Source organism: Solea solea, chromosome 14 (assembly GCF_958295425.1).
Source record: "Solea solea chromosome 14, fSolSol10.1, whole genome shotgun sequence".
In the NCBI taxonomy this organism is placed as follows: Eukaryota; Metazoa; Chordata; class Actinopteri; order Pleuronectiformes; family Soleidae; genus Solea; species Solea solea.
This window is the reverse complement of record NC_081147.1, coordinates 6,007,933-6,034,504: the sequence shown is the minus strand read 5'-3', so window position 1 is coordinate 6,034,504 and position 26,572 is coordinate 6,007,933. Positions and strand designations below refer to the sequence as shown.

Below are 26,572 nucleotides of genomic sequence, written 5' to 3'. Positions count from 1 at the left end.
AGTGAACAGCATCAGTAGAGAGCGAAGTGGAGGAGAGAGACCGCAGTGAGGGAGCAAGCTGCCAACCGGACAGAGCCAAAGAGAGAGAGAGAGAGTAAAAGAAGAAAGAAAAGAAAAAGAGGACAAGTGTGTCACATGTTTTCCGATTAGGGATAATCTCTGAGTAAAACATGTGTTTGATATTTTTCTAGTATGGATTATGTTTCTTTTTTCTCCAACACTGGCTTCATCGCTCCAGTGGCTTCAGTGGAATGTGCGCTGTAGATTCTCCGGGACGCAGCTGAAAAGCAAGACCGTGGAGCTAAAATAGAAAGGAAAAAAATAATTATTCAGTCAACAAAAGTCTTTATTTCGCCCCTTTTCTATTGGGACATTTTTCCTGGATGCTTTGCGCATTTTTGGAGACTTTTACGCATTTTCTGGAGACTTTTACGCATTTTGGAGACTTGTACCTGCCGCTTGAAATGTGTGATGGGAACTGACATTTTGTGCACCTACAGGGGATAACAAGGTTTATGGTCTTTTTTCTGCCTAAGTGCACTTGTTTTTCCGGCGATGATTGTGCTCGTGCTTGCCCTGTGCCTCGCGGATGGAGCGCTTTCTCAGATTCGCTACTCTGTGCCGGAGGAGGCAGACCACGGTACCTTGGTGGGGAATATCGCCGAGGACCTGGGTCTGGACCTTACCAAGCTGGTGTCCCGCCGCTTCCAAGTGGTGCCCAGCTCTCGCTCGCCATATCTGGAGGTGAACCTGGAGAACGGCGTCCTGTTTGTGAACGAGAAAATCGACCGGGAGCTGATATGCAAGCAGAGCGCCAGCTGCCAGCTCAACATGGAGGTGTTCCTGGAGAATCCGCTGGAGCTGTTCCGTGTGGAAATCGAGGTTGTGGACATCAACGACAACCCACCCAGCTTCCCGGAGACGGACATCACGGTGGAGATCTCAGAGAGTGCCACTCCGGGCACCCGCTTCCCCCTGGAGAGCGCATTCGACCCGGACGTGGGCTCTAACGCATTACGCACGTACGACATCACCACTAACAACTACTTTTACCTGGATGTGCAGACCCAAACGGACGGGAACAAGTTCGCGGAGCTGGTGCTGGAGAAGCCATTGGACCGGGAGCAGCAGGCGGCGCACAGGTACGTGCTGACCGCGGTGGACGGCGGTCAGCCGCCGCGGACTGGCACCGCGCTGCTGGTTGTTAAAGTGCTGGACTCTAACGATAATGTGCCAGTTTTTGACCAGCCTGTCTATACAGTAAGTCTCTCTGAGAACGCACCGGTGGGCACGCTGTTAATTCAACTGAATGCCACCGACCTGGACGAGGGACTGAACGGGGAGGTGGTTTACTCCTTCAGTAACCACATCTCCAGTCGCGTAAAGGATCTGTTCAGCATTGACCCGCGCACCGGGCGCATCGAGGTGCGTGGAGAGGTTGACTTTGAGGAGAGCAGCATCTTCCAGATTTTCGTCCAGGCCAAGGATATGGGGCCAAACGCCGTCCCCGCGCACTGCAAAGTGCTGGTCAAAGTCTCTGACGCCAACGACAATGCGCCGGAGATCACCTTCAGCACCGTCACCGAGTCCGTGAGCGAGAAAGCGGCTCCGGGCACCGTGATCGCGCTCCTGAGTGTGACAGACCGGGACGCGGAGGAGAACGGCCAGATCAACGTGGAAATCCTCGGTGACGTCCCTTTTAAATTAAAAACCTCCTTCAGGAATTATTTCACCATAGTGACGGACGGGCCGTTGAACCGAGAGCAGGCGGAGTCCTACTCGGTCACCGTGGTTGCGCGGGATAAAGGGACTCCCCCACTCACCACCAGTAAGTCTATCAGAGTCCAGGTGTCAGACGAGAACGATAACGCGCCCACTTTTACGCAGCAAATCTATGATGTGTATGTGACTGAGAATAACGTGCCAGGGGCGTACATACACGCTGTAACGGCCCTAGACTTAGACGTGGGGCAGAACGCGCTCATCAGCTACTCCATATTAGAGTGTGACATTCAGGGGATGTCAGTCAAAACGTACGTGTCAATCAATGAAGAGACAGGATATCTGTATGCACTCAGGTCTTTTGATTATGAGCAGCTGAAGGACTTCACGTTCATGGTCCAGGCCAACGATGCGGGCACCCCAGAGCTTTCCTCCAATGCCACAGTCAAAGTCATCATTGTGGACCAGAATGATAACGCCCCAGTGGTGTTGGCCCCCGTGGGGAAGAATGGCACAGCCAGGGAGCCACTGCCCCGCTCGGCTGAGCCAGGCTACCTGGTGACCCGCATAGTGGCCATGGACGCGGACGATGGCGAGAACGCCCGGCTGTCCTACAGCATCCAGCGGGGGAACGAGAATGGCATGTTCAGGATGGACTGGAGGACGGGCGAGCTCCGCATTGCAAGGCGTGTGTCACCCAAGCGAGACCCCCACCAGCTGTACGACCTGCTCATTGAGGTGAGAGACCATGGCCAGCCACCACTGTCTTCCAGTGCCAGTGTCCTGGTGGTACTGGTGGACAGTGTGGTGGAAGGCCACGGCAGCGCTGACCGAGGAAGCAGTGCCAAGGCCAAAGATGGCACCCTGGACCTCACGCTCATCCTCATCATCGCCCTGGGCTCAGTCTCCTTCATCTTCCTCCTGGTCATGATTGTGCTGGCCGTGCGTTGCCAGAAGGACAAGAAGCTAAACATTTACACGTGCCTGACCAGCGACTGCTGCCTGAGCTGCAGCTCCTGCTGCTCTCAGCAGAGCCGGGCCCGCAAGAAAAAGCTCAGCAAGTCAGATATCATGCTGGTGCAAAGTGCTGTAAACGTGAGTGGAGCCAGTACAGCTCAAGTCCCCGTGGAGGAATCGGGAAGCTTCAGCTCCCACCACCAAAACCAGAACTATTGCTACCAGGTATGTCTGACACCAGAGTCTGCCAAAACCGACCTCATGTTCCTAAAGCCACGTAGTCCGTCTAGGAGCACAGACACCGATCACAACCCGTGTGGGGCCATAGTGACAGGGTACACAGACCAGCAGCCTGACATCATATCAAATGGCAGCATTTTATCAAACGAGGTAAGCGTCCCTCTTACACCTGAGCAGTGTAACCTCCCCCTTTTTCATGCAGAGACCCCCAGCATGTTTAAAAACCTGACCTCATGCACAGGATCTCACCTCAGACATGTCCACTCTGCTTGTTTGATTCCATTTATACACCCCTATGTAGAGGTAGACCGATTTATCAGCCAGGCCGATAAATCAATTTGATATTTTCAACATTAAAGTTAAATTGCATATTAAATTGCAGTACAAGGCAGAAACATCACAATTAGGTATTTTACCCAAATCTTTCAGCCCTAGCTGATAAATCACTACTTTATTTTTTTCCATTATGTATTTAATTCAGTTTTCATCTCTGCCTGTTTTATTCCATTTATACATCCCCATGTAGACGTATATCAATTTATCAGCCAATATCTGCTATTTATTTTTAGCAAATACAGTTATAGTGCATGTCTATTATTTTCATGTAAGCAGTTTCATGTATTAAATTTAGTTTAAACATGAATTTTATTTGAAATAAATGCAAATTGAAACGGAATCAGCAGCCGTCAAAGAAAAGCTTGTATCATTCGACCTCTATTCCTGTGTGCTCAGTAGAAAATATATATTATGTGTCAAACCACACATATTAAAATTTTTCTCCTTCCCTCAGCTAACTGCTAGGCAGGACTATTTTAATTGAATACTAATGTACAAACAGAACAGCAATGGAAAGGCATGAAGCAAAACGAAGCGATCAGACCACCAGTTGCTGACATGTTGCCTTTAGCAGTCCTCAGGGAGGTCAGATGTGAAACAGCAATTATTGCATGTTCATGTTGTGCTCAGAAATCATTTAAAACACACACAAATGAAGTGGAGAGAAGTGGAGAAGGAGCATGTAATGTATGGTGGCATCGGAGCTGCTGCTGGCTGCTGTGGCTGCGTGTTTTTGTAGCGTGTGTGTGAGAGAGAGAGAGAGAGAGAGAGGGACTAAATCCCTGCGGAGAGGAGTGTTTGCATTAAGCATACTGGTCACAATGTTGCTGAGTTGCACTAGAACAAAGATGCAGCTCTCGGCTGTGCCAGCCTGAATCCGTGCACTACTTTATCTCACCGCCTAGTATCTGTGGAGCTCACACACACACACACACACACACATGCAAAAATGATGCGACTGATGTGTGTTACTGGCTGAACTGCAGCACAGCTTCATTTCACCGCCAGCATTAACATAGCACTGTGTGTTTGTGTCATATTTTGCTTCATTTGTGTGTTTTTGTTTTGTTACAGACTGATAACCACCCTGTTTTCTTTCAGGTCAAACACCAACGTGCTGAGCTCAGCTACCTGGCTGACAGGCCAAGACGTGTCAACAGGTAAACACACAAACAAATTTCACCCTCAGCCTCTTTTGTCCGCTGAGTGCTTCCACTTCCTTTATCTTTAGCTCACTGGTCCATGCAAAGAAAAAAATATATAATTTTTCCTTTCGTTATCTGAAATAGTTCATAGATTAGTACTTGAGCAATTTAACGTCTCATTCTTCCCAGGAAAAAAACATTACACTGTAAATTCTTAGTGTAAGTGTTACCCATGTAGCAATGAAGCAGATTCAGATTGTGACACTGAGCTAGACAAAGAATACATCGCAAATCAAAATGCAATTGTAATATCTGCCCATCTAGATCAGTGTTTCCCACACTTTTAATGTGGGGACCCATTTTGTTGCATTTTGAATCCACCCTTTGTCTCATTCCCTATCTAATAACAGCAAAAAGTATAAAAATAACTTTTAAAAAAGAAAAAAAGGGCTTGGCAATGATTACACGTTACCAGTACGGTTAGAAATGAGCGGGGATAATGGAAAATAAAGGCTTTGTCTCAGTGATCTCTCTGGTTTCAGTTCGGCGTTCCAGGAGGCCGACCTGGTCAGCTCCAAAGACAGTGGCCACGGAGACAGCGAGCAGGGGGACAGCGACCATGACGCCACTAATCGAGGCCATTCCTCCGGTAAATCGCTTGTTTTTTCTTTTGCTGCGTGTGTGTATTTTCCTCGCCCGCCCAAACAATGAGTTTATTTCTCTCCACTTCTGTGGCTGTGCATCCTCTACAGCAGCTGGAGGAGGCCTTGTTGATTAGCATGTGTCTCTCCAGAGGTGAAATATGGACTCCTCTTGCTCAAATCCTGCTCATTATTGAAAAATGAAGGCATTTTTTTCTTTTAAATGATGGCTTATATCACACAAGGGCTGAACAATTAAATGTTTTTAAATAGAAACTGCAATCTGAAGCAAGACAATTAGCAAATCAGGATTAGGACATGTGCTATGCAGCATAGACTAAGCTTTAATACAGTACTTTTCCATTCTTAGGTTCTTATCCCTGCAATACCAAAAATAATTTGATGGTTTCTCTTGGTTGAAAAACCTTTACAATCACTGTAAGTGAGGAGGAATTTGGTTCTCTCCTCCTGTCACACACACATTCACACATCCGTTTCACTTTAGTTGGGGGCTAAAGTCCACAAAGTTGCTTTTTCTACAGTGTTTGCACAGAATATTAACGCAGATGCAGTGATATCAGACTTTAAGCATAAACATGTAGAAAAGCATGATTTTCACCATGTTTGGTCATAGTTACAGCCCTGCTCTTTGTCCGTGGCACCAGGAGCCTCAACTTCTCTACTTAATTAAATAATCTTAAGGAATTTTGAAGAAAGTGGCAGAACTTTTCTGTGTTATTGCATCAAGGGAAGACACAATTTTCGGATACCTAGGTAAAATCATGAACAAAGAACTGGAGAGAACTGTTTTCAGTTCTCATCATCAATTTTGTAAGATAAAATGTAGAAGAGAAATACTGTATTTGCTATTCAAAGACTATAACATCTTTTATGAAATGATTGTTAACCTTTGAAAGAACTCATTTAGAGTTACCAATTGAAGTAAATTTTGAGTGTGTACAACCATTTTCTGTTTTCGCTGATGCTGTGTCGCATTTTTATATTTATCAAACATCCAATATTGAACTAAACTGCGTTGAACTAGTTGCTCAGCGACACACATGGCTGTAGTCAGCATCATGGCAACAGGGTGATCATGAGGGTGTTGTAATTTTCTTTTTTGTCCCTAGTGCCGTCATTCTTTGTTATTTCCTGTTCTCTACCCTGAAAAGAAGAAATGAAATTACACTAGTGTAAAAACCTGTGAGCTGCCTCCGAGCCCTCACTGTGAAGATTTAACATGGCTGGGCCGAAAGTGAACACCAGGGCGCTGTTGTTTGTAAATATGTGGCGGCGTGTTAATGAGGAGCCCCGGCTCCCTGTGAGCTGGGTCACTCTGCGCCGTGGAGACCACTCGATTGGGACGTGACAGGCTTTTTAATGAGGTCACACGCTCACACTGGAGCGCTGGGATGAGGACTAAAGAGGTTGTGGGTGTAGCAAACAAAACAGGCGATTCATTCGTTCATTGGGTTAATTAATGCATCAGTTCATGAAATTATTCTCCAACTGCTCCTCTTTTTTTTTCTTTGCCTTCTTGCTGATCATATATTATTGTCTTCTTTTTAATCTTTCCTGTCTAAAGGAACCCAACTGAGATAATATAATGGGCCCCCAGAGTTATGAATGGTGGTTTTATATCTTCATTGAGTGGCGGTGCCTCTGTGGGCCGAGCCTGTCATCGTGTCTGCTCCTCTCCGTGCCAAATGAAGCTTTCCTGCCACTTTCATTGTCACTCCAGTAGTCTGGATAGCTGACACACACACACACACATCAGTAAACAGGCACAAACACACACAGCTCAACCATCCTCACTGTTACTCCTTTTTTTTCAACTTTAATAAGCTCAGTCAGTGTTTTTTTTTCCCCACTGTGGAACATATTTACTCCTAATCGGGCCTGAGCCAGCCAGCTCCTTTATGTGGATGGAGTTGTCCTATTTCGAGCGCATTAGCATTTGATGTCAAAGCTGCCAGCCAGAGTTCATACAGTAGTTTGTTATGAATAGTCTCTCTCTATCTCTCTCTCACCCTCTCACTCTTTCTTGTACAAGTAGGACTTGCTGGATAATATAAAGCTGGGTTTTGATACCAAAAACAAAGCAATGCTTCAATTTCTATACAAATAGATATAGTTGAAATTAGAGATGTAACGATATGAAAATTTCATATCACGGTTATCGTGACCAAAATTATCACGGTTATCAATATTATCACGGTATTGTTAGATGTGTTCAAAATGTTCCAAAAGTACTGAACACACACACACTGAAATCTTTTAACCAAGTTTTATTTAAAAAAAGATATTTTATATTATATGATTATTATTATTATTATCATTATTATTATTATTATTATTATTATTATTAATAATAATTATCATCTGACTGACTGACACACACACACACACACAGGTCCTCACTCTGTGTCGGATAATAATTAAGTAGCAGCGGTCGTACACAGCATAAAAATAAAATAAAAAAACACAGAAACAAACACATTTTGGTCTGCTACGGTACCTGTCGTCTGCACACTACTCGCTTTCGCGAGACAAACCATGACGTTTCCCACTATTCCGAAATCCCGTTTTTGTTGACTTACCCGCTGAAAAGTTGTGTGTGGTGGTCACGGAGATGGCTCATCATATTGGAAGTGGCTTCGCGCCGCGAAGTTCGCGGAGATTTTTTTTTTGCATTTTCTGCACAAGGATTGATTGTCTTCAATTATTTTACTCTCAACATCCTTTAAAAATACAAAATATGCCCAGATTTCTGATCTTACGGGAGTAATCTCTGGAGCGCAGGTGGCTTCAGCCGTGTTGTCGCTGGACAGACAGTGCAAACTGCGCATGCGCGCCCGCTTGAGCGAGTGCCGTTCAGGTGCTGCTGCTTCTCCAGGAAATGAGCAGTATCACTGTGAGTTTTTCGGTAATCAGTTGCGGTAATCAATCACGGTTTTAACGATAATTAAAATTTGAAACGGTATGATAACCGTCGGGAATTTTACCGCGGTTTATCGTCATACCGGTAATCGTTACATCCCTAGTTGAAATAGTGTTAAATAAAAATATATTATCATTGCATTAAATTAAGTCATGTGACCACAAGCAACTGATCTTATTTGTAATCACACTAATTCTACGAACAAAGTTGAGGATTAGTTTGGTTTTTGTCTCCGCTGTTGCAGATCAGAGGTGATGACCCTATGACAGCAACGGTAGCTATGCTTCTGCTAAAATGTCACAAAACAAATGGTCCAAAATGTACTGTTGTATTTGCATTTGATGACTAAAAGTGCACAGAACAGCAACTGCCACTGTTTCAGATAGTTTTCAAAAGGTAATTGCAAATGGGGGCAATTTAATATTTTGCCATTTTAAGTAGTTTTACGACCTGTGTTAAACATGAAATACACGCACATTAGAAACAGTACAAAACTATATTTAATTTCTTGTCCAGCGTGACTTTGGAAAAATGATATCGCAAATCAAACTGCAGTTATTATTATTTCCATTATTGTTTAATCTGTATATGTTATTTTCTTGATTAGTCACATAGTTGTTTTGGTCCAGAAAATGGCGAGAAAATGTCAATCAATGTTTTCACAACATGTCTAAAAATGTCTTGATTTGTCCCAGAACCAAAGTGGAGCAAATTGTTTTTTTTTTAGTAGAATATAACTGAATATCACTTATTGCAGCCCATGGTCTAAATAAGACGCATAGATTGAGAAATCTGACATTGAAATCTTTTGAACCATCGCTTAGTTACCAGGAGTGTAACAGCTGAAATGTTAAAGGGGACATATTATACCCTAAAAATAGTTCCCTGGTGTCCTAATGAACATGTCTGTGACATGCTTTGGTCAAAATGCCATAAGGATGAAGCACCATAACAGTTCAATAACCCTGCTAAACCCGCCCCTTTCAGAACCCTCGGTTTTGTGCATGGTCCCTTTACATGCAAATGAGACACAGGCAAACACACACCCACTTCTTCCAGGGGGTTTCTGATTTGTCCTTTTTACTGCACTCACTCAGCTCCTGTTCCCTCCGCTCCATTCCTCTCCCCCTCCCTCCACCAGTTCTCTGACAATATCAACATGGCAGCGTGCGCGGAAAACAGCGAGAGTGCCGTCACAGGAAGAGACGTTGGACACAAGGATCAAGCCGAACACTGCCGAACTGTAAATTAGTTTAAATACTTGGGGACAGCACCGCTGATCGCCAGCGGCGAGCTGCATAAACTGCCTCTGTATGTGACTGTATCAGACTGAGTCTGTGCTCCGGTCATGGAGGACGTACTGAACAAATATTTTTAATTAGGACGTGTCAGAATGGTCAGTTATGAGCTCTATTTGACATTTTCTTAAAAATGTGTGTGTTTGTACATCGGTGAAATACGGTCGCTGCGAACACACAAACACACGTTTGCTGACTTTATCCGGCACATTACGTTCATATATAAAATCCTCTGAGGCTGGAAGTTTGTGTAAAACACTGTGCTCCACTGTGCAGCCACCAACAGCACACTTGTCCCTCCGCGTTGACATAATACCGCTCTTCCTCCCTCGCCTGCACTCTCGCATTTTATAGGGACAAGGTGGAGCTAAGGTGGAGCTCTCGAGGTAAACTTACTGGTGGTGTGGTGACATTCGCGGTGAAATGCGCATGCTGCCGTCACAATGCGCAGGGAATTCAACATCACGTGTTTTATCGCCTATACTTACACTAAGGGGGACCACAAAAAAATGACGGAGTATTCTTTTTCCACACTTTGGCGACTGGTGGGGCCCCCAGAGTCCCAAATATAAGTATTAAAATGATTAAACATTGCATAATATGTCCCATTTAAACATTTGACATGAAGAGTTTTTCACATCAGTTGACTTGAATCTTATCAAAGAGCTGATCTCCTCCCAGAACTTGATAGTTTTTCGACATATAAGGATAATTTATGGACAAATTCCGGCTCACTCAATCACTGACTCACACACTCACACGGGGAGAACATGCAAACTCCATGCAGAAAGGCAGAAAGAAACTCGGGTCTTCCTGCAACAAAGGCAAGAGTATGTTGTCTCTCATTTTTTGTATCATTGTATCACAATCGTCATTGATATCAAGTGATTAGAACATTTCTAACATGCAAGCTTGTGGTTATTTAGCAGAGCCCCAGTTTCAGCTCAGTTTCGGCTGTTTTTTTTTGTATTTTGTGTGCGTATGTGTTAGCATGAAGCTACGCTAGGTTAGTGCAGTGGTTGGACCAGAAGCATAGTCACGTTCCACCAGTGACTTTGAGAATCCTTTGCTGTTACAGTTCCATTGTTGCAGCGTTATCATGCAGCTTAGTGCCTCTAAAGAGATTATTTGTGGCGCATCAAGTCTTTGTTTGATTAGGCTAATTGATAGCATGGCTTACCGTAGCACCATTCTGCTCCCACAATACAAAGTGGAGGGGGAAAAAAAACACAGGCTTTACTCTCTGTGTGCTAATTGAGTTTGTCAGCAAAGAGGACACACTCGAACTGTGTCAGTGTTTAATAAATGCTAACGTTAAACAAACGTGTCAATGTCATCCATCACATGGCGCATTAGCCTCTCTGCTTGACTTTGACGTGGGACTTTAGCTAGCAGACCATTTTCCCTTTTTTTGCCTTCAGAGAGACGTTCGGGTCCATTTTATCAGATTTATTGGAGCACATTGGTTTTTATGTTGCGTTAAATTTGTTGAACTATGACTTAAAAGTGTTATCATTACACGTGGCAGAGAAATGATGAACGGCAAGTAAGATTTGTTTAAATGTGTTTCCAAATGCTGAAAACAAGCCTCACAGAGAAGGATGGTCCAGTTTTAACCTCACTGCCCTGACATTTTTCTGTCTTTTATTCACTATTAATATTATTTATTCTTTTTTTATGTAACTGTTGTTGCTGCCAACATTTTCAGACTGCCTACTTGGTTATTTCCGGATCATAAATTCCCCAGTTTTTCCTCATCACGGCTGCACATAAACAGTCCAGAAATCACAAAGCGTAGTATAAGAGAAGGAAAAGAAATAACACAAAAAAAACCTACATCTGCTATTTTCTCATAGTAGAAGTTTTTTCCCAACCTTTTTGATCATTGTGCATACAATACTGTAAACAATCCACTCATTGCCCATAAATCCAGTATGTGGGTGACAGCGGCAGACAGTGTGGAAAAGAGAGAGGAGGATTTTTAGTCAAGGTCAATCTGTCTTTGACCAACTATCATCACTGTAAACACATTTTGTAAATGTATTTATTTGGCCATGATTAAAAAACATATGCATATACATATGTAGTGGAATAGATGAATAGAAATAACAACAACATGTATTTAAATAGAAAAATACAAAGCATGCTATGTTCAGCGGAGTAAAGTTACTTACTCCTTTTATTTTATTTTATTTCATTTTGAAATAATAGTTAAATTAAAGCTTCAGAGACATATTCTAACATGGCATTATTAATCAATAGTGACTTTCAATTTAATCAAGTGCATAACGATGTGGTAAAAATATATAAATAAACAAAAATGAACATCCGAAATAGAAGAATAACACAAAGATGGCTAGGAAACAAAAAACTTAAGCCAAATGGGAGTGGAGAATACATATTGAACTGAGAGAAAAAGGCGTTTAAAATAATACAAATAATACAATACTAAACAAAATGAAATAAAACAAACAAACAAAATATACATAAAGAACAAAAAACAAAACTCTGTCCAAAACAGGGTAAAGAAAGAAAAAACTAAAAAGATAGCTCACAACAAGATGATAACAATGTACAGTCCATAAATGGGTGCATTCCTCTAAAATAACATGGGGTTTTGCTCTGGCATGCTCCTGCTCCACGTATTACTGGTCCGAGGACGTAACACTTCATTATTGTAACGCACCTGCTGTTATAGGGGCAGTGACGATAGATACACCCTGTAAAAGTCCCACATTGTGAGCAGGAGGGAAAAAATAACTCAGTGAGTCATGACGGCGGGACACACACATAGGGAACATGTGTTTGGAGAGCAGGTATCGGGATGGTCATTACACACTGTGGCAGTGCACACATCTTGTACAAAGACATTAGAAGAGAGGGAGTCTGGGAGTGTGCAGTAGTAGTTTAAAATGGTTTTGTCCTCCTTGAAAATACAAAGAAATAATGACCAATTATTTAAACAGCATTTGCACCCGGAATGTCCCGGGTTTTGTGATTCATATAAGTGGATGATCAGTAGAAGCACTGTAGTACACATAACACAAGCCTGAAAAATATCAAACCCTGGGTAAATCAAGTTTGCAAGGTTGTTTGATTTCATTCATGTCAGTCATGGTAAAGTGATATAGTTTATATCAGTATTTCAGGTCAATTTATAATGTTCAACATAATTTGCAATCTGAATTTTAAATTATCTCCACTCTCAGGACCAACATTTAAGCATCTTTGATTATTTTTGAAGTAAAAAAAAAAATCAATGAACTAACTTTTAATATTTTTTTTTCTAGAATTGTGATATTTTTACAAGCTTCATGAACAAAAAGCAAGTGAAAGTAGCAGTTGCCAATTTAGCTATATAGTATTAGTATTGGAAGTTGTGCTAATCAGTTTTTTTTTTGTTTTTTTTAAATCATTATTCAGTTCAGCATGTTAATTTGAACGTGTGAATTCTATGGAATCTCACTATATAAGAGTGCATAAAAAGCATATTTTCCTGGCCCTAATACATACACGTTGACTAAAATTATTGCATATCAAATCCCTACTGCAATATGTAGTAGAAAAAAATTTTGTTTTTCATTTTCAAATAGCTCAGCCCTCGTGATTGAAGTACATAAAGTAGTGGATCACAGTTCAAGACCAATTGGTGTGTTTTAATGTTGTGACACAGCATGTTTTAATACTGTTTTAGGCTATTTTTGTTGCATAACTAGGTGTTTTTGTGCCCAAACCTAATCAGACATGTACACTGAAAACAAAAAATTATTGAAAACTGAACAAAAAAAAAAGAAACTAAAGTAAGCATGTTGTTTTAAAAAACTTGGTATATTTAGTCTGAATAAAGTTAAACTTTCAGTGTCAAGTCATTTTGGTTCAGAAATGTACAATGTGAATTATTTGATCCTGGTGATAGTGTTGCATTAACGCTACTAATATTCAGCATTAGTTAAAAATAGCCTCTTTTAAGTCAGTCACTCCAACAACACATAATACAACATAGTAATGTAAAATAATCATTGTGTGGTATCAGGAAACAGGAAACAGCAATATATATTTTCCTTTTGTAAACATGAAAGTGCACCTGTGTCAGGTCTGCCAAGCTTCAGCGGTGGAAATGTTTTAGGAGGCACTGTGGCTCATTGTTATTTCTGTGAAAGCTTAATTGTGTAATGTTCACAATGTGTGCTGCAGCCCAGCCTGAGAACACTGAATGGTAATAAGTGATTGTGTCAGACTAGCAGTCAGGAAGCCTGAAGGGATCAGTTTGTAAAGAGCGGTGGTGGAAGAAGTAATTTACCTAAGTGAACGTAGATAAAAACTTCAGCGCAAATAAATCATTAGGTAGAACCGGAAGTATGAGGCAGGTACATTAAAGGGGGTAGGCAGGATATTTTTGGAATTATTGATCAATAATCTCATAATAACCTTTCAGCATAATGTAAATCAAGTAATCTGAGAGAGAATTTGACTTGAATTTGAAATGTAGAAATCCGATTTGTATCGGTCTGCTATAATAAGCGTGGATGCAACATGAGTGAGAATTAATGCAGCTTTGTGCCAATATAGATGAGCTGGTATCATATTCAGTATCGGTCCAATAGTGATCAAATTTACTGGAACAGATAAGAAAAAGAAAATTCAAAAATCCAATGGAATCTGAAAAACATAAGAGAAAACAACAGAGATGCACGCCTGCCACAATCACGCGAGCTTCAGGATATAGACTTATTTGAATATAAAAGAAGAGGCACAATAGATGAGTGAAATTGTGTCAGATGCAAAACAATTTTAGTTCAAAATGACAATTAATTCATGTAACAAAAAGTACGATACGTATGCATCGTGCCCTCACATGCATACTGTATGTAACACATTTCCTCTCTTGCATTCAAATATTAATCAGTGCAGTTCAATGAATCAAATGTTTACATGGCAGACACTTCAGCTTTCACTTGTTCTAACTATGAATTCAGCTCAACACAATGAGATGTATATTTGATAATACAGTGTTCCGTATCAGGGTTTTATATCAGAAAGATAATAATGGATAAAGAAGAAAAATGTACCTCAGGAGTCATCTAAAGGCTTTCCTTCAATCTGTGTTGCCAGTTTAATGTCAAGTTGCTCATTCCTCTGCAGAACAAGTGAAAGGTCATTCCGTTCGGTCCATGATGGGCACATTTCGTCTTGAATTAAATCACGGTGGAATTTTAAGTGTTTCTCATCTGCTGCGAGGCTCCGTAGCAGCAGCAGCGCTCACGCAGCCCAGGGAGTACACCCTCGGGGACGCTGTCTCCACTCCTGCTACATTGTGTAAAGTACATATTATCAATATAGGCAGTGTCGCGCACTTGGAGAAGATTGAGTCAAGACGCTTATCCAATTTCGCTCCCCCTCCCTCCCACCTTCCCCATCAGCCACCAAACCAATCCGCTCCCATCTCTGCCAGCTGCCTTGATGAATTCCTCTTTAGGCCTGCCGTTCACGTTATCGTTGCAGTAACAGCTCGCTGATCAGTAATTCATTTTTCAGACCCCTGCATACCAATTACCAAATGAAGGTTATTATCGGGACTTTACTGTTTTGCCCCCGCGCGCACGTGAACACCTCGCAGAATGCCAAGATGAGATGAGACGCTTTGAGAGGCAATGAGGGCCAGCGTGACTCATAATTGCCCTGGCCTGATCTCCCACCCTCCCCCTCCCACTCCTCTCTGGCCTCCTTTGCTTGTATTTGCAGGCGTGTTGACACAGTTTTCTTACATGAAAGCAGAGGGCAGATGAGGCCTCCCAACTCAACCTGACGGATCTGGGCTCTGAGAAAATATGTGAAAAAAATGACAGAGAGAAAATAATCATCACTCACCAGCTTTATACTTTGGCATTTGTGTGTGTGTGTCTATTTGTACCTCTTCTTATACACACAGTTGTCCTCATGATGACCAAAGCTAGGTTCTTAATGAGGTTGACCTTTTGACTCTGTTTGTTATGGTCCATACAATGTGTAATTGAAACTCAGATGGTGAGTTTCCTAGGTGGAAATCCGTGTTTATGATCTCGGAAACTCCGAGTTCCAACTACAAATGGAACGCCCTCTTAACTTAACATTCAATATTGCATTCCAAGATCGCTGCCAAAATACAAACACTGCTTCTTTTACTGTTGAGAGTGTGTTTGTTGTATTTGTTTCACAGTAAATCCGTCGTACACGTAGTACTATTTCATTTTTAACCATAAACACGTTGTTACTCTTTGCATAAATGACTGTGTGGAACGTTGTTATTGACTGGTATTGGTTACATAACAGTTAACACTGGTTATGTTTATACTACGACCTCTCAACTGGTATGTGGTGAACTCTGGGGTGATGTCACTGCCAGGTCCGACGTCTGATTTAAATAGAACGCAGCATCATTGGATTAAGATATGAGTTTTGGGTTACAGCTAGGGTTAGGCATTAACCAGGTCAATTTAGTGATATACCACTGTACAAATATATGTAAGTCAGTGCAGTGTACTTGTCTGCATCTTAGTGAGGATTTGAAAACCATAGATTGGGATGGTTTGGGTAAGGGGGTTTGGGTTTGTCCAAATGTGTGTGTTGGTTTTTGTGTGCAGTGTGGGCTGGTTTTACAGCCGAAACTTTTTATCAGTCTGATTTGACACTGTAGAGTTCTAATTTTGCCAAAATGTCAAGACGTATCAAGATGTCTTGATCTGCACCCCCCCACTCTCCGCCTCCCCCTGTTAGTCCTGCTTTTACTCTGTATCTCTCTGTCTTTTTTTCCCCGCTCTCTCTTGCTCTCTCTCTATGTCTGTGTATGTGTGTGTGTGAAAGAGAGTGTGAGAGTCTTATCTCTCTGGCAGAGTCTAAATGCCACATTTCCCCGTTCCCATTTTGAGAATTAACACAGCATCCATTTTGTAGTGGAGGCAGAGCTCCATGTCCAACTTCACTTGTTTCTCCCTTTCTTTTCCTGCTCGCTTCCCTCTGCTCCCGGCATGTTTAGGTGCACTGATGTCATACATCTGTGCCCGCCGTGCCTCCTGGTTGTGCCCCCATAAAGCCGTGCAAGTGTGTTGTTTCCTCCCTGCGGAAGAGGCCATATTAAAATGTAATGTGATGGTGTATTTATGGCACGTTGGTTAATATTTAATAAGAAAACCCTCTCCTCTCGATAGGAGACTGGGCACTTTTCCAAGCTGTTAGTGATGGCAAGCCAAATTAATCCGCTTTGTAACAAAGCAAATTCCCCGTTTGCTGACTGCTTAAGACACACACACACACACACACAGCTTACTGATGCTTGATCAGTCTGTATTCAGCAGGATTAGCAGCAGATAGCCCGAGCTGGACAGTAACAGATTTTAGCCACAAACAGCGACTCAGACACACACACACACACACACACAACACAAGCAGATGTAGGCTGCAAAAAACATGCATATGCGGGATCTAAGCCGTCGTGCACAAACATATGGGGCGATGAAAACACAATTTGGCTCAAGGCTCACACTCGGCCTAAATAGCTGTGCTGAACAGCTAATGTTGCTGCTAACTCTGTTCCCTGTAGCTATGTAGTCTGTGCCCTCGGACAAAAGCTGTTTTCTATTTCTTCCCCCACAATTCCAGGCGAAAAAGCACCTCGCATATACCGACTCCTCCACATGAAAGTGCATGTTCAAACTGGTTTTCATTTGTACCTGTAGCCTGGCCTTTCATGGAGAACAATAGTTTTTGTTGTTTTTTTTTTTTAAATGGTGTCTGGGAGAGTGAGAGTGACTGAGACTGAGGGCCTGGCACAGAGGCAAGCTGGGTAATCCAATACTATTGAGTTTGTGGTTTAGTTAATCTAACATCGAGGCTAAAAGGGAACACTGGCATTTCGCTGGCTTTCAACCTCTTAACTGCACACACACACACACACACACACACACATACAGACTACGAAAGGCATGTACAGTGCTGTATGTACCTCAGGCATTTTAGTATTTCATTGCACTTTAAAGTTTCACCATATTGTAGTAAGAACATCTATAATTATAGAGAAATATTTGACATACAGAACATGTTTAGTTTATGGAATTCAGAATCTTCCATTTACATGATTGTTTAAAACACATTTTTGCTCTGTTTTTTCTCAACCGTACACACACGAGCAGCTTAACACCTGAGATCATTTGCAAAATGATACACACACACAGCTAATTTTCATAGGACACGTCATGTGGACAGCCTAAAACTGTCTTTATCCCTAACCTCAACCTAACCACAGTTTTGATCTCCATGAGGAATCAAATACAAGAACATGTACAACATTTTACATTTGTAAAACCTACAAATTGTATACTGCATCTAAATCACTGTTTTTCTTATTTAATTGTTTATTTAGTATTTCATTTACAGTGTTGCTTGTTTTATTTAGAAATACTGCAATTGCTAAATTCAGTTAATGAATGTAGTGACTACACACAAGACCACAGTATATAGTATACTGATTAATATGTATTTCTCACCACAATCAATAAAAAATCCTTTTATTTAGATTTTAAGTTTTCCAAGTGCTGTGATGTGAGTAATGTTGCATTTAATTGATTATTAATTGATTACTAAATTTATTGCCAACTATTTTGTTTTTTTTTTTAAATAGTACTTTAAATGTAATATCTTGGTTTTGTGGACAAAACAGTTGGAGAACTTCATTATTTTAGAGGTTTGAGAAAGCAAATCAATATTGTTTTCTGATTCCCTATGGACCAAACAGCTAATTGGTTAATCAAGAAAATAATTGACAGATTAACCAATGCTGAAAATAATCATCAGTTGCACCCTTAGATGTGATGTGATGTTGTTAATTGTCAGTGAAAACATACAAAAGTACATTCAAAGGCTATAATATATATATAAAAATAAACTCTCATTGATAGTATGTGGTGTTTTTCCATTTTTTTTCAATAATGTGGCATATTTGGTTCAAGAAAGCGTTACCACTCTAACAGTCATTTGTTTTGCAGTCGCATCAATGAGACCACAGCTGAAAATATCCTCCCTCATTTTATGTTTTAAACTTTTCTTTCATTCACTAAGACCTTGACCTGTTTAAATCCAAAGGACATTGAATATATTTCAGCCACAGGATTAATTACGGATGCTGTAATTATTTTGTCTCCCAGTGCAGTTTCTCTTCTTTGTATAAAAAAAAGAAGAAAAAAAGTGTCTTCAGAGGGAACAGAGCAGGAAAGGAAAAAGCACTACAGCTGGGAGCCCTGATCTATATATATATATATATAAGTATATATATATATATATATATATATATACCGCACATTTTGTTTCACTATTTAAAAAAAAAAAAAACTTTTATAGTAAACAAGATTGATTTTGCTAAATGGCTCCACATTTAAATGGACTCAAGCACACAGTCTTAACTATGAGCTGCACAAAGAAATAGGAACGACCTGAAGGACTTGCCTTCAAGTTTATTTTTGGGATTTTATTTTTTTGGGAATATGGTAGTCATCAGTTAGTATCAAAACTCAAAATATATTTTGTTTATCCATTGTGGGCTATTGAAAAAAACATGGCGGTCAAAAATGGGCGCCTGTTCAGCCAGGATTTTAGAAATATCAAGGTCATGGATGTGTAAAACATTTAAAGGATTAATTATGGTCGTGTTTTCATTGCCCCCTTTTTAGTTCAGTGATTGTGTTTTTGTACAAATTAAGTTTCTAGGTCTTCATTGCACAATGTAGGTTACGAAGCATTACGTACTTTGTTTTAAGCACTTAAGTTACCATGTTTTTCTGTCAGATTAAAGGTGGATTAAGCTCCTTTCTCAGTGTTTCTCAGTGTCACTTGCTTTGACACAAACACACACCAACAGAAAAACACATTGATACAGGACTCACATACAGACAAAACAGCCATGTGTATTTGTATTTGGTGAAGTGGGGTCCATTTTGTTTGCCAGATGTGAACACGTGTCCTTTGCTCGGTCCACTTGATATTTCACATTTCTCAGGAAAGAACAGGGCCAGACTCGTGGGAACAGTATCCTATAGGAATATATGGCCCGGTATGTGTTACGACAAGGCGAGAACCTCCATGTGCTTTTGTGTACATGTTTTTGTGACCTCTGTAAGACCCTTTCTGGTATTAACACAGGACTAGTTGTCCTCATGGGGACTTAAGCCTGGTCCTAATGAGGAAGAATCTCATTTCTGAGGCTCTGGGTAAAGTGAGATGTAGAACATGTGAATGTAAATATATGACACACTGTGTATGTCTTACAGCAAGTTCTATTGGCTAATGTATGTCAGCTACTCTATATGGTGATATATTATCACACATATGAATGAAATACCCGTAGTACAAATTGTACATGTACTTAGAATTTGTAATATACTGTAATGTTTACTGTGTTTTACCTCATATCTACATTTAATATATGGAAACACAATAAATGGTTGTAAATGAATGGAGGTCATTTCAGTGTTCTAACAAGAATAGATATGCAGCTTTTTGTGTGTGTGTGTATGCATTTGTATATGTATAATATATATATATATATATATATATATATATATATATATATATATATTTGCCCAATGTCATTAGATATAACAAAAATAATTAGGCTACATATTAAAGAGAAGAAGAAACACAGAGCCCCGACAAGAGCAGCTTGCATAAGGACATGTCCATGTTCTAAAACATTAGTGGAAATGTGTTGAAATTGATTGTTTTCCTGTGCATGCATGCGCAGTCACCCAAGAAGGTTGTTTCCCCCCTTTGTCCTGCGTCTGACCTCCATCCACCTTTCTCACACGTTTCCCTCTCGTCACGCACAGGTGCTGATCTGTTCTCCAACTGCACAGAGGAGTGCAAGGCTCTGGGCCACTCGGATCGCTGCTGGATGCCGAGCTTCATGCCCTCTGATGGGCGCCAGGGTCCGGACTACCGCAGCAACCTCCACGTGCCTGGGATGGACTCTGTCCCCGACACAGAGGTATTTGAAAGCCCAGAGCAAACGGCCGATATGTCATTCTCCACCTTTGGCAAAGAGACGCCTCTCAGTCATCAACACCTCCACCACCATCTCCTCCAACACCATCACCTCAGCCACCACAGCTTCCTAGAGAGGAAAGAGTTGGAAGCTTTACTGCCTAGCTCCAGAGCTCCCTGTAACCCAGCTCATTTAAGTGAGTATTGTGTTTTTGCCCTGATCTCTCTGATCTGGCAATCAAATTAAGTGAAAAAGAGAAAGAAAAAAGATTCCAAAATTAAATTTTCTCCTGAGATTGGCTGGCAGCAGGAGTGCACAAAATTCATTTCAGGTCTGACCTTTCTCTGCACCTCTTGTCAGGGTGTTTAACTAACTCTTCCCTCTTTGCTAAGCATCTCCATTATCTGACTGTCATCATCTTATCTCCCCTTCACCTGCCATTTCTGTGCATGCATGCACACACACACACACACACTCGCCTGTGGGTCCACCAAAATGAAACATGCCAATAGCAATTATGATCTACTGTATATCCTCGCTTTGATGTGGGAGATGCTGGCATCACAGAAGCTCTGTCCCATTATGGAAACATATAAGAATGATGGCCTTCTCTAGAAGCTCGACATTGGAAAATGTCTGGTTTTAATCAGCGTGGAAGAACAGCAAGCTTAACATCTCATTCTCATTCGATAGACGTCATTGCATTGGAGCTGGAGGAGGAAAAAAGAGGTTTTTCGATAATTGAGAAGAGGAGGAGGGGAAAAGTCAGTTTCCCAAGGAATTACTCTTTCTTAGCTCTCATTCAAAGGCCACAAAAAGATACATCCTCAATCACTGCAATTTAGTGATAATGCGTAATTATAATTTTGTCAAGCGGTGCCTGAAGAGGCCCCCCCCCCCCCTCCTCTCATTGTCTCTCACAGCTCCCTGGAATTATCCTACTGTCAGAGCCCCGCTGCTTCCCTCACACCATCATTTAAAACCACAGCATGCTGTTCGGAACAGCAGGGAGAAGAAGAAAGAATCATTTAATTGAATTAATGTTTGTTCAATTTTCCTTTTTTGTTATATAAAAAAAAAAAAAAAATCAAAAAGTCTAAATGATAAATTAGGAAAACTAACCGCTCAAATTAGGATTGTGTTGTCATCAACATTTCGAGACACACACAAAGACTGAGCGTTCACACACATTTATTTAAAAAAACAAAACTACAGATATACATTTCGACACATGCACAAACTCTTTTCTATTTGCAATTATTCAAGCACATGCAGTCCAAGCTTGTTATGATTATGACTTTATTTACTGTGTAACACTGTGGCAGTGATTAAAGAACAAGCTAGCATCATTCTGCAACACAAGACATCAGAAAATAAAATATAAACTAGTAAATAAATAGTAAATGACTGTCTGGACACTTCTGGACACTCGCTTACACCACACTGAGCCAGTTCAAATAATAATATTGAGAACAGAGAAAAGAACGTTTGAAATAATTACTGCAGTTTGTCAGTTTTGATTCCACAGATTTATGATCAAATCGCTTGCGGTTCACCCAGGCTACTAAAGGCAGGAAGTAGTTCAAAGCATGTCAATTCTTTGAATTACTTCCAAAGAGAATTTGATTTCAGACAAGCAGAGCAATAAGACCCGGTTTAATACTGGCCTGGTATTTCCACCATTAAGCGCTCTATGAGCTGTGAAAGAACTCCACAATGACTCAATCTCTTCTCCTTGACTCATAAGTACATCTTGCTGCATACATTTTACTACTCCGTTCCCACTGGTCAGAAAACATTTAATCTTGGCTTTTAACAGGTTTTTCCACCGTGGGAACGCGTTTAACTGGCATTCAGCTTCGGCTTGATCAGCATCAGTGGGAACATAACACTAATTTCTTTTTGGTCTGCTCTATTTTGTCAGACATGCGCCATTTTTAGTTCAATGCACATCAATACTTTGGCAGTTTTTAAAACTTTGTTGTGTTTCCCAAACTAACTATGTGAGGACCCAAATCACAAAATAAAGCAAAATTGGTGCATCGTGTAGCCACTAATTCACAGCCATATCTGTAACACCTAATCCTGTCCAAGAACAGTTTAATTGATGTTTTTGGAAAACATACACACATAAATCTTAACTAAAAGATTGGGGGAAATCAGTGTTTGGGAACAATTTATTTGACGAGAGACCAAAGTAAAATATGCAAAACTGTAAAATCATTATCACTGATGATTTTCCAGCGCTTTGGTGACATCACAATTCATGCAGGGGTGGAAAAAAAGCCCCTGAGGGCAGTAGTAATGTTGTTAATCGTCCTTTTTGAGGCTACCTGCACATTTGCATTGGTGACTGGCTACAAAAGACAACTCTAAGGTGGTGCAGTATTGAATACTGTGCCGTAAATTAAAACGCCCCTGTGGGAGACTTGGACACATCATCATGATTGATGAACCTAAGGTCAATGGGTGTTTCAGGTTTTAGACCATCAAACACCCACACCCAGCGGTGTAGACCAGTCTCTAACCTGTGCCCCAGTTTCACGCTACACCGTGGATCACCGATTTGACCCACAGCCATCTTGATGCTCCAAATACTGATTGTAGATTCACTTAAATGTCACACTGAAACTAACGTTTGAATTGTAATTATTGACGAAATTCTTCATTTACCAATATAAATATGGTATTACGTGTCAAGTGTCAAGTTATTACCAGGAATGAGAAACGAAGATAATACTACTAAACCGATGTCTTATCAAGTTATAATACACATGTTACATTCCGCAATGATGGGTGAGGAAATAAAACTGTAAACCTTTCAAATTAAAACAAAGCAGCTGTGGTAATATAAAGCTGTGGTGCCAGATGACAATAATTAACAATGGCTAATGGAATATTTAGATCAAAACAAAACTGTCAGATGCTGCTAATGATGTAACATAAGGCATAGTATGCACTGCTGTGGTGCGACAATGAATATTTCAGTGAAAGAGTGACTCTACATCATTAAATAGTAATGTTGATATTTGAGAGTTAAAATTTGAGTGATTTCAATCTGATTAATTTATTATTGTTATTCTTTTTGTACACGTGGCAGCCTCTGTTTGGCGTTTTGCTTTTGTTCTGCTTTGCGTTCTCCTGTACAGTTGCCGCGTACGTCCTTATTATGCGCTTATGAAGTGGCACTCGGACAGAAAGTGCTCGCAATATTGCGGCCGCTGCGTTTCCCAGGAAGTCCACTCCGCTCACTCGTCTCTCAAAGTGGATTATCACTGTGGGCCTTATGCTAATGAGTGGTGTCTGTGTGTGTGTGTGTGTGGGGGGGGGGCAGTGGATAAAGGCAAAGAGGGAGCAGTCAAAGCAAGGGGTAGGCGGTGTTGGGGGGGGCGGATAGAATGATGATACCAAGAGGCTGGAGCTCCTTAATCTGATCAAGTTGAGCCAGTGATACACAGAGACTCTTTTGTCCTGGGACTGGCAGGCCCAGGCCTGGACCTGGCCTGGGGTCAGGTTGAGGGTGGGCGGGTCGGGGGGGTCGGGTGTTTGAGGGGTGAATGATAGCCAGAGCTCAGTGATTACCATCATCAAACTCAGACGACGGCACTGAGTCGGTGGGGGAGGGATAAGTGGGAAGGGGGGGTTTGGGGTTAGTCAGTCAGAGGGGACAGGGGAGGAGTGGTGGGCTCGAATGAGGGAGAGGGTTGCGCTCCAGGCCCGATCCAGCCTGGCCTCCCTCTTTTGTTTGTTGTCCTAAATAAACTCGCCGCTGTGCGATATTCACTCACTTACCGCCACTGTTCCCATAACAACCCCCCTTCCATCCTTTAAGTGCGTGGTCACACACACACACATATTATCCATGAGCCATTTCACAGGAGCGGCCCCCGATGAGAGACGTGACACTTCCTTCCCTCGGTTGTGCATTTGTGAACCCACTAATGCTGTGTGAATGAGGCCATTTAAACACTGCTCTTCTTCTTTTTTAGTTTTCTGTCACCCCCCCCCCCCCACCATACACACACCCACAAACACACACACACACACACAGGCCAAGTTCACTCCTTTTAAACTGAACTCCTTTTAAAGTCAGGGAACTGCTGTGTGTCCCACACTCCTTGTCTCTCAGTCTGGAGTTATTGCAGTCACTGTGAGTTCACACTGCACCAGTGACACTGTGGGTCACACACTCGGACCTCGTTCACCAGGACTTTAGGGTCTTCTCATAAAAAACAGACATGAGAACTAACATGAATGATGGGGTAAATCAGGATTCACTTATTTAGCTTGGTTGCATGTTTAAAGGTCAACCTCTTGAGTTTTTACTTTTATTTGTGTGCTTATTACAACATTTCTGACTAACTTTCTGTGCCAATTCTGATGTTTTGTAAACCAAACATTTCCAATGGACATGTTTGTTGAATTAATGACAACATTGCATGTAATCTCAATTAACTGTAATATTACCATAATTAATTATGGTTATATATATATATATATATATATAACCATAATTAATTATGGTAATATTACAGTTAATTATCGAGCTGAAAACCATGTTGTGTGAACTAAGCTATATCCAAACTGAGCAAAGTGAGCTTACCATGTTTTTTTCTCTCTCTCTGTCTCTTCTTATAGCGAGGAAAAGGATTTGCTAGCTCCTTTCGCGTGGACATATCAGAAACCGCGTGACTTTGCACAATCACTCCCCCACGACGACCAAGGCTGTAAAACAACAACGACAACAGAAGGAGCATTATGTCTTCAATCCATTTTGCCCCTCATCGATCCTCACCTCGCAAAAAATTCTGAAAATATAAATCACACCCAAAATGAGGCCCCGCCCACTCCCACAACGTCCACACTGAGGAACTACGAGTTCAACCCTGCCCTGTCTGGAGTTCCTTGGATCACTGCCGGGACTTCGGAGGCACCCCTGTCTCAGTACGACGACACATTTGGACACGGAGGAGAGGCGGTGGACGGGGGTGGACAGACGCAGGCAGGTAGACGGACAGCCTTACTGGGAGGAGCTTATTGTCTCAGCGGGACTGAGAATCAAACAGAGGATGTAGAGACAGAGTCGACGGAGGTGTGAAATAACCGGTCACTGATTTTGCCGTCCTTTTCCAATCTGCGTGTGCCTGTTTACAGCACGGATGTATACATCTTTGAGGAGAAAAAAAAAAAATGTGAGGACTGGGACGTGGAAACTGAGGATGAAGTGGAATGAGAGCCACACAGAGAAACCACCACTGAGCCCTTTAGGCATTTGTACTCGCAAACTGAGACGCCAAATTGTACAGGAGAATCTTTGTGCATTACAAAATGCAATACCACACTTTTAGATTTTTCTATTCCGTTAATGTGGTCAGGTGTCTCTATTCTGATCTACTTCAAAGTTTGTAAGAAAAGATTGTGGGCAGAATGTTTTTTTTTATTATTATTTATGTTTTTTTCTTTTTGTATTCTTTCTGGTTTTCTTTTTGTTTTGTTCACCATATCGTGGGCTTGGACAGTGTTTGGCCTGCACTTTTCTGATTCTGAGGTGTCCAGTAGTTTCTATCATGTGTGAGAAGTGTTTACTGTACTCTTTTAAAAAGTTTCAAGCTGAATATAAAACTCTATATATAAATCCATCTATATCTACATGTTCTGAAGGCGTTCTTATCCATTCGCTCAGCTCTGATTCAGAGGTTTGAATCCTCCTGAAGAAGAAGAAGGCTTGCTTTTGTTGTTTGTTTTCCCATTGGGAGACATAAAGTCAGAACAGAACAGTAGCTCTCATTCTTTGACATTATTTCATTTTTTTTCCACTTTTGGATATTGATAAAGATCATGTCTATAAATAAAAAAGGTAATAATTTAGATTGAAATCAGTGGTAATTTTGTGTCATTGTAACCAAAATTTAAGGGTTCATTTATAAAGAAAGAGAACAATAACACATGGCCAAATGCAGCAGGTGTTGTACACAGTGCAGTTGGAATCCCGTCGACACACATTTCTTTCTCACATTTGCAAACACAAACACACCAATAAGCCGACAATAAACGGACAAAATGGCGAAAAAAAGAAAGGTCTTGTGTGCTTTTATTTTGACGCTTTTAAGCATAGGCATTAAAAAAAGTCAGACCTTCTGTTTTTTGTTATATTGTATGATTACAGTTATTTGACAGTTGCATTTGCATATTCATGCAGCTAGAATCACAATTTTATGTACAATTAATTTGTGTGAGCTTTTTTAATGGTGATGGAAGCTGTATACAAGTATCTGTTTTGTGTT

The 26,572-nt window shown here is 41.2% G+C and overlaps 1 protein-coding gene across 3 annotated transcripts; it reads left to right on the top strand.

Annotated features, from left to right (window-relative positions):
* On the top strand, positions 1-25,128 carry pcdh10b (protocadherin 10b). Of its 3 annotated transcripts, none has more exons than XM_058649586.1 (5): positions 1-2,904; positions 4,357-4,415; positions 4,943-5,049; positions 20,134-20,484; positions 24,927-25,081. In XM_058649586.1, the coding sequence occupies exons 1-5, from the start codon at positions 556-558 to the stop codon at positions 24,944-24,946; spliced, it is 2,886 nt and encodes a 961-aa protein (XP_058505569.1). In that variant the 5' UTR covers positions 1-555; the 3' UTR covers positions 24,947-25,081. The 3 variants fall into 3 exon arrangements, with proteins under 3 accessions (XP_058505569.1, XP_058505568.1, XP_058505567.1); XM_058649585.1 differs by having other exon boundaries at positions 2-3,069; positions 20,134-20,291; positions 24,927-25,128; XM_058649584.1 differs by having other exon boundaries at positions 2-3,069.
* The last annotated feature ends 1,444 nt before the right edge of the window (positions 25,129-26,572 follow it).

What these genes read in the sequence shown, in the direction of transcription:
- pcdh10b (XM_058649584.1), top strand. Translation starts at nt 556, where the DNA reads ATGATTGTGCTCGTGCTTGCCCTGTGCCTCGCGGATGGAGCGCTTTCT. An exon ending in GCAGCATTTTATCAAACGAG is followed by an intron (nt 3,070 to 4,356) that starts GTAAGCGTCCCT and finishes GTTTTCTTTCAG; the next exon opens with GTCAAACACCAACGTGCTGA. An exon ending in AGGCCAAGACGTGTCAACAG is followed by an intron (nt 4,416 to 4,942) that starts GTAAACACACAA and finishes CTCTGGTTTCAG; the next exon opens with TTCGGCGTTCCAGGAGGCCG.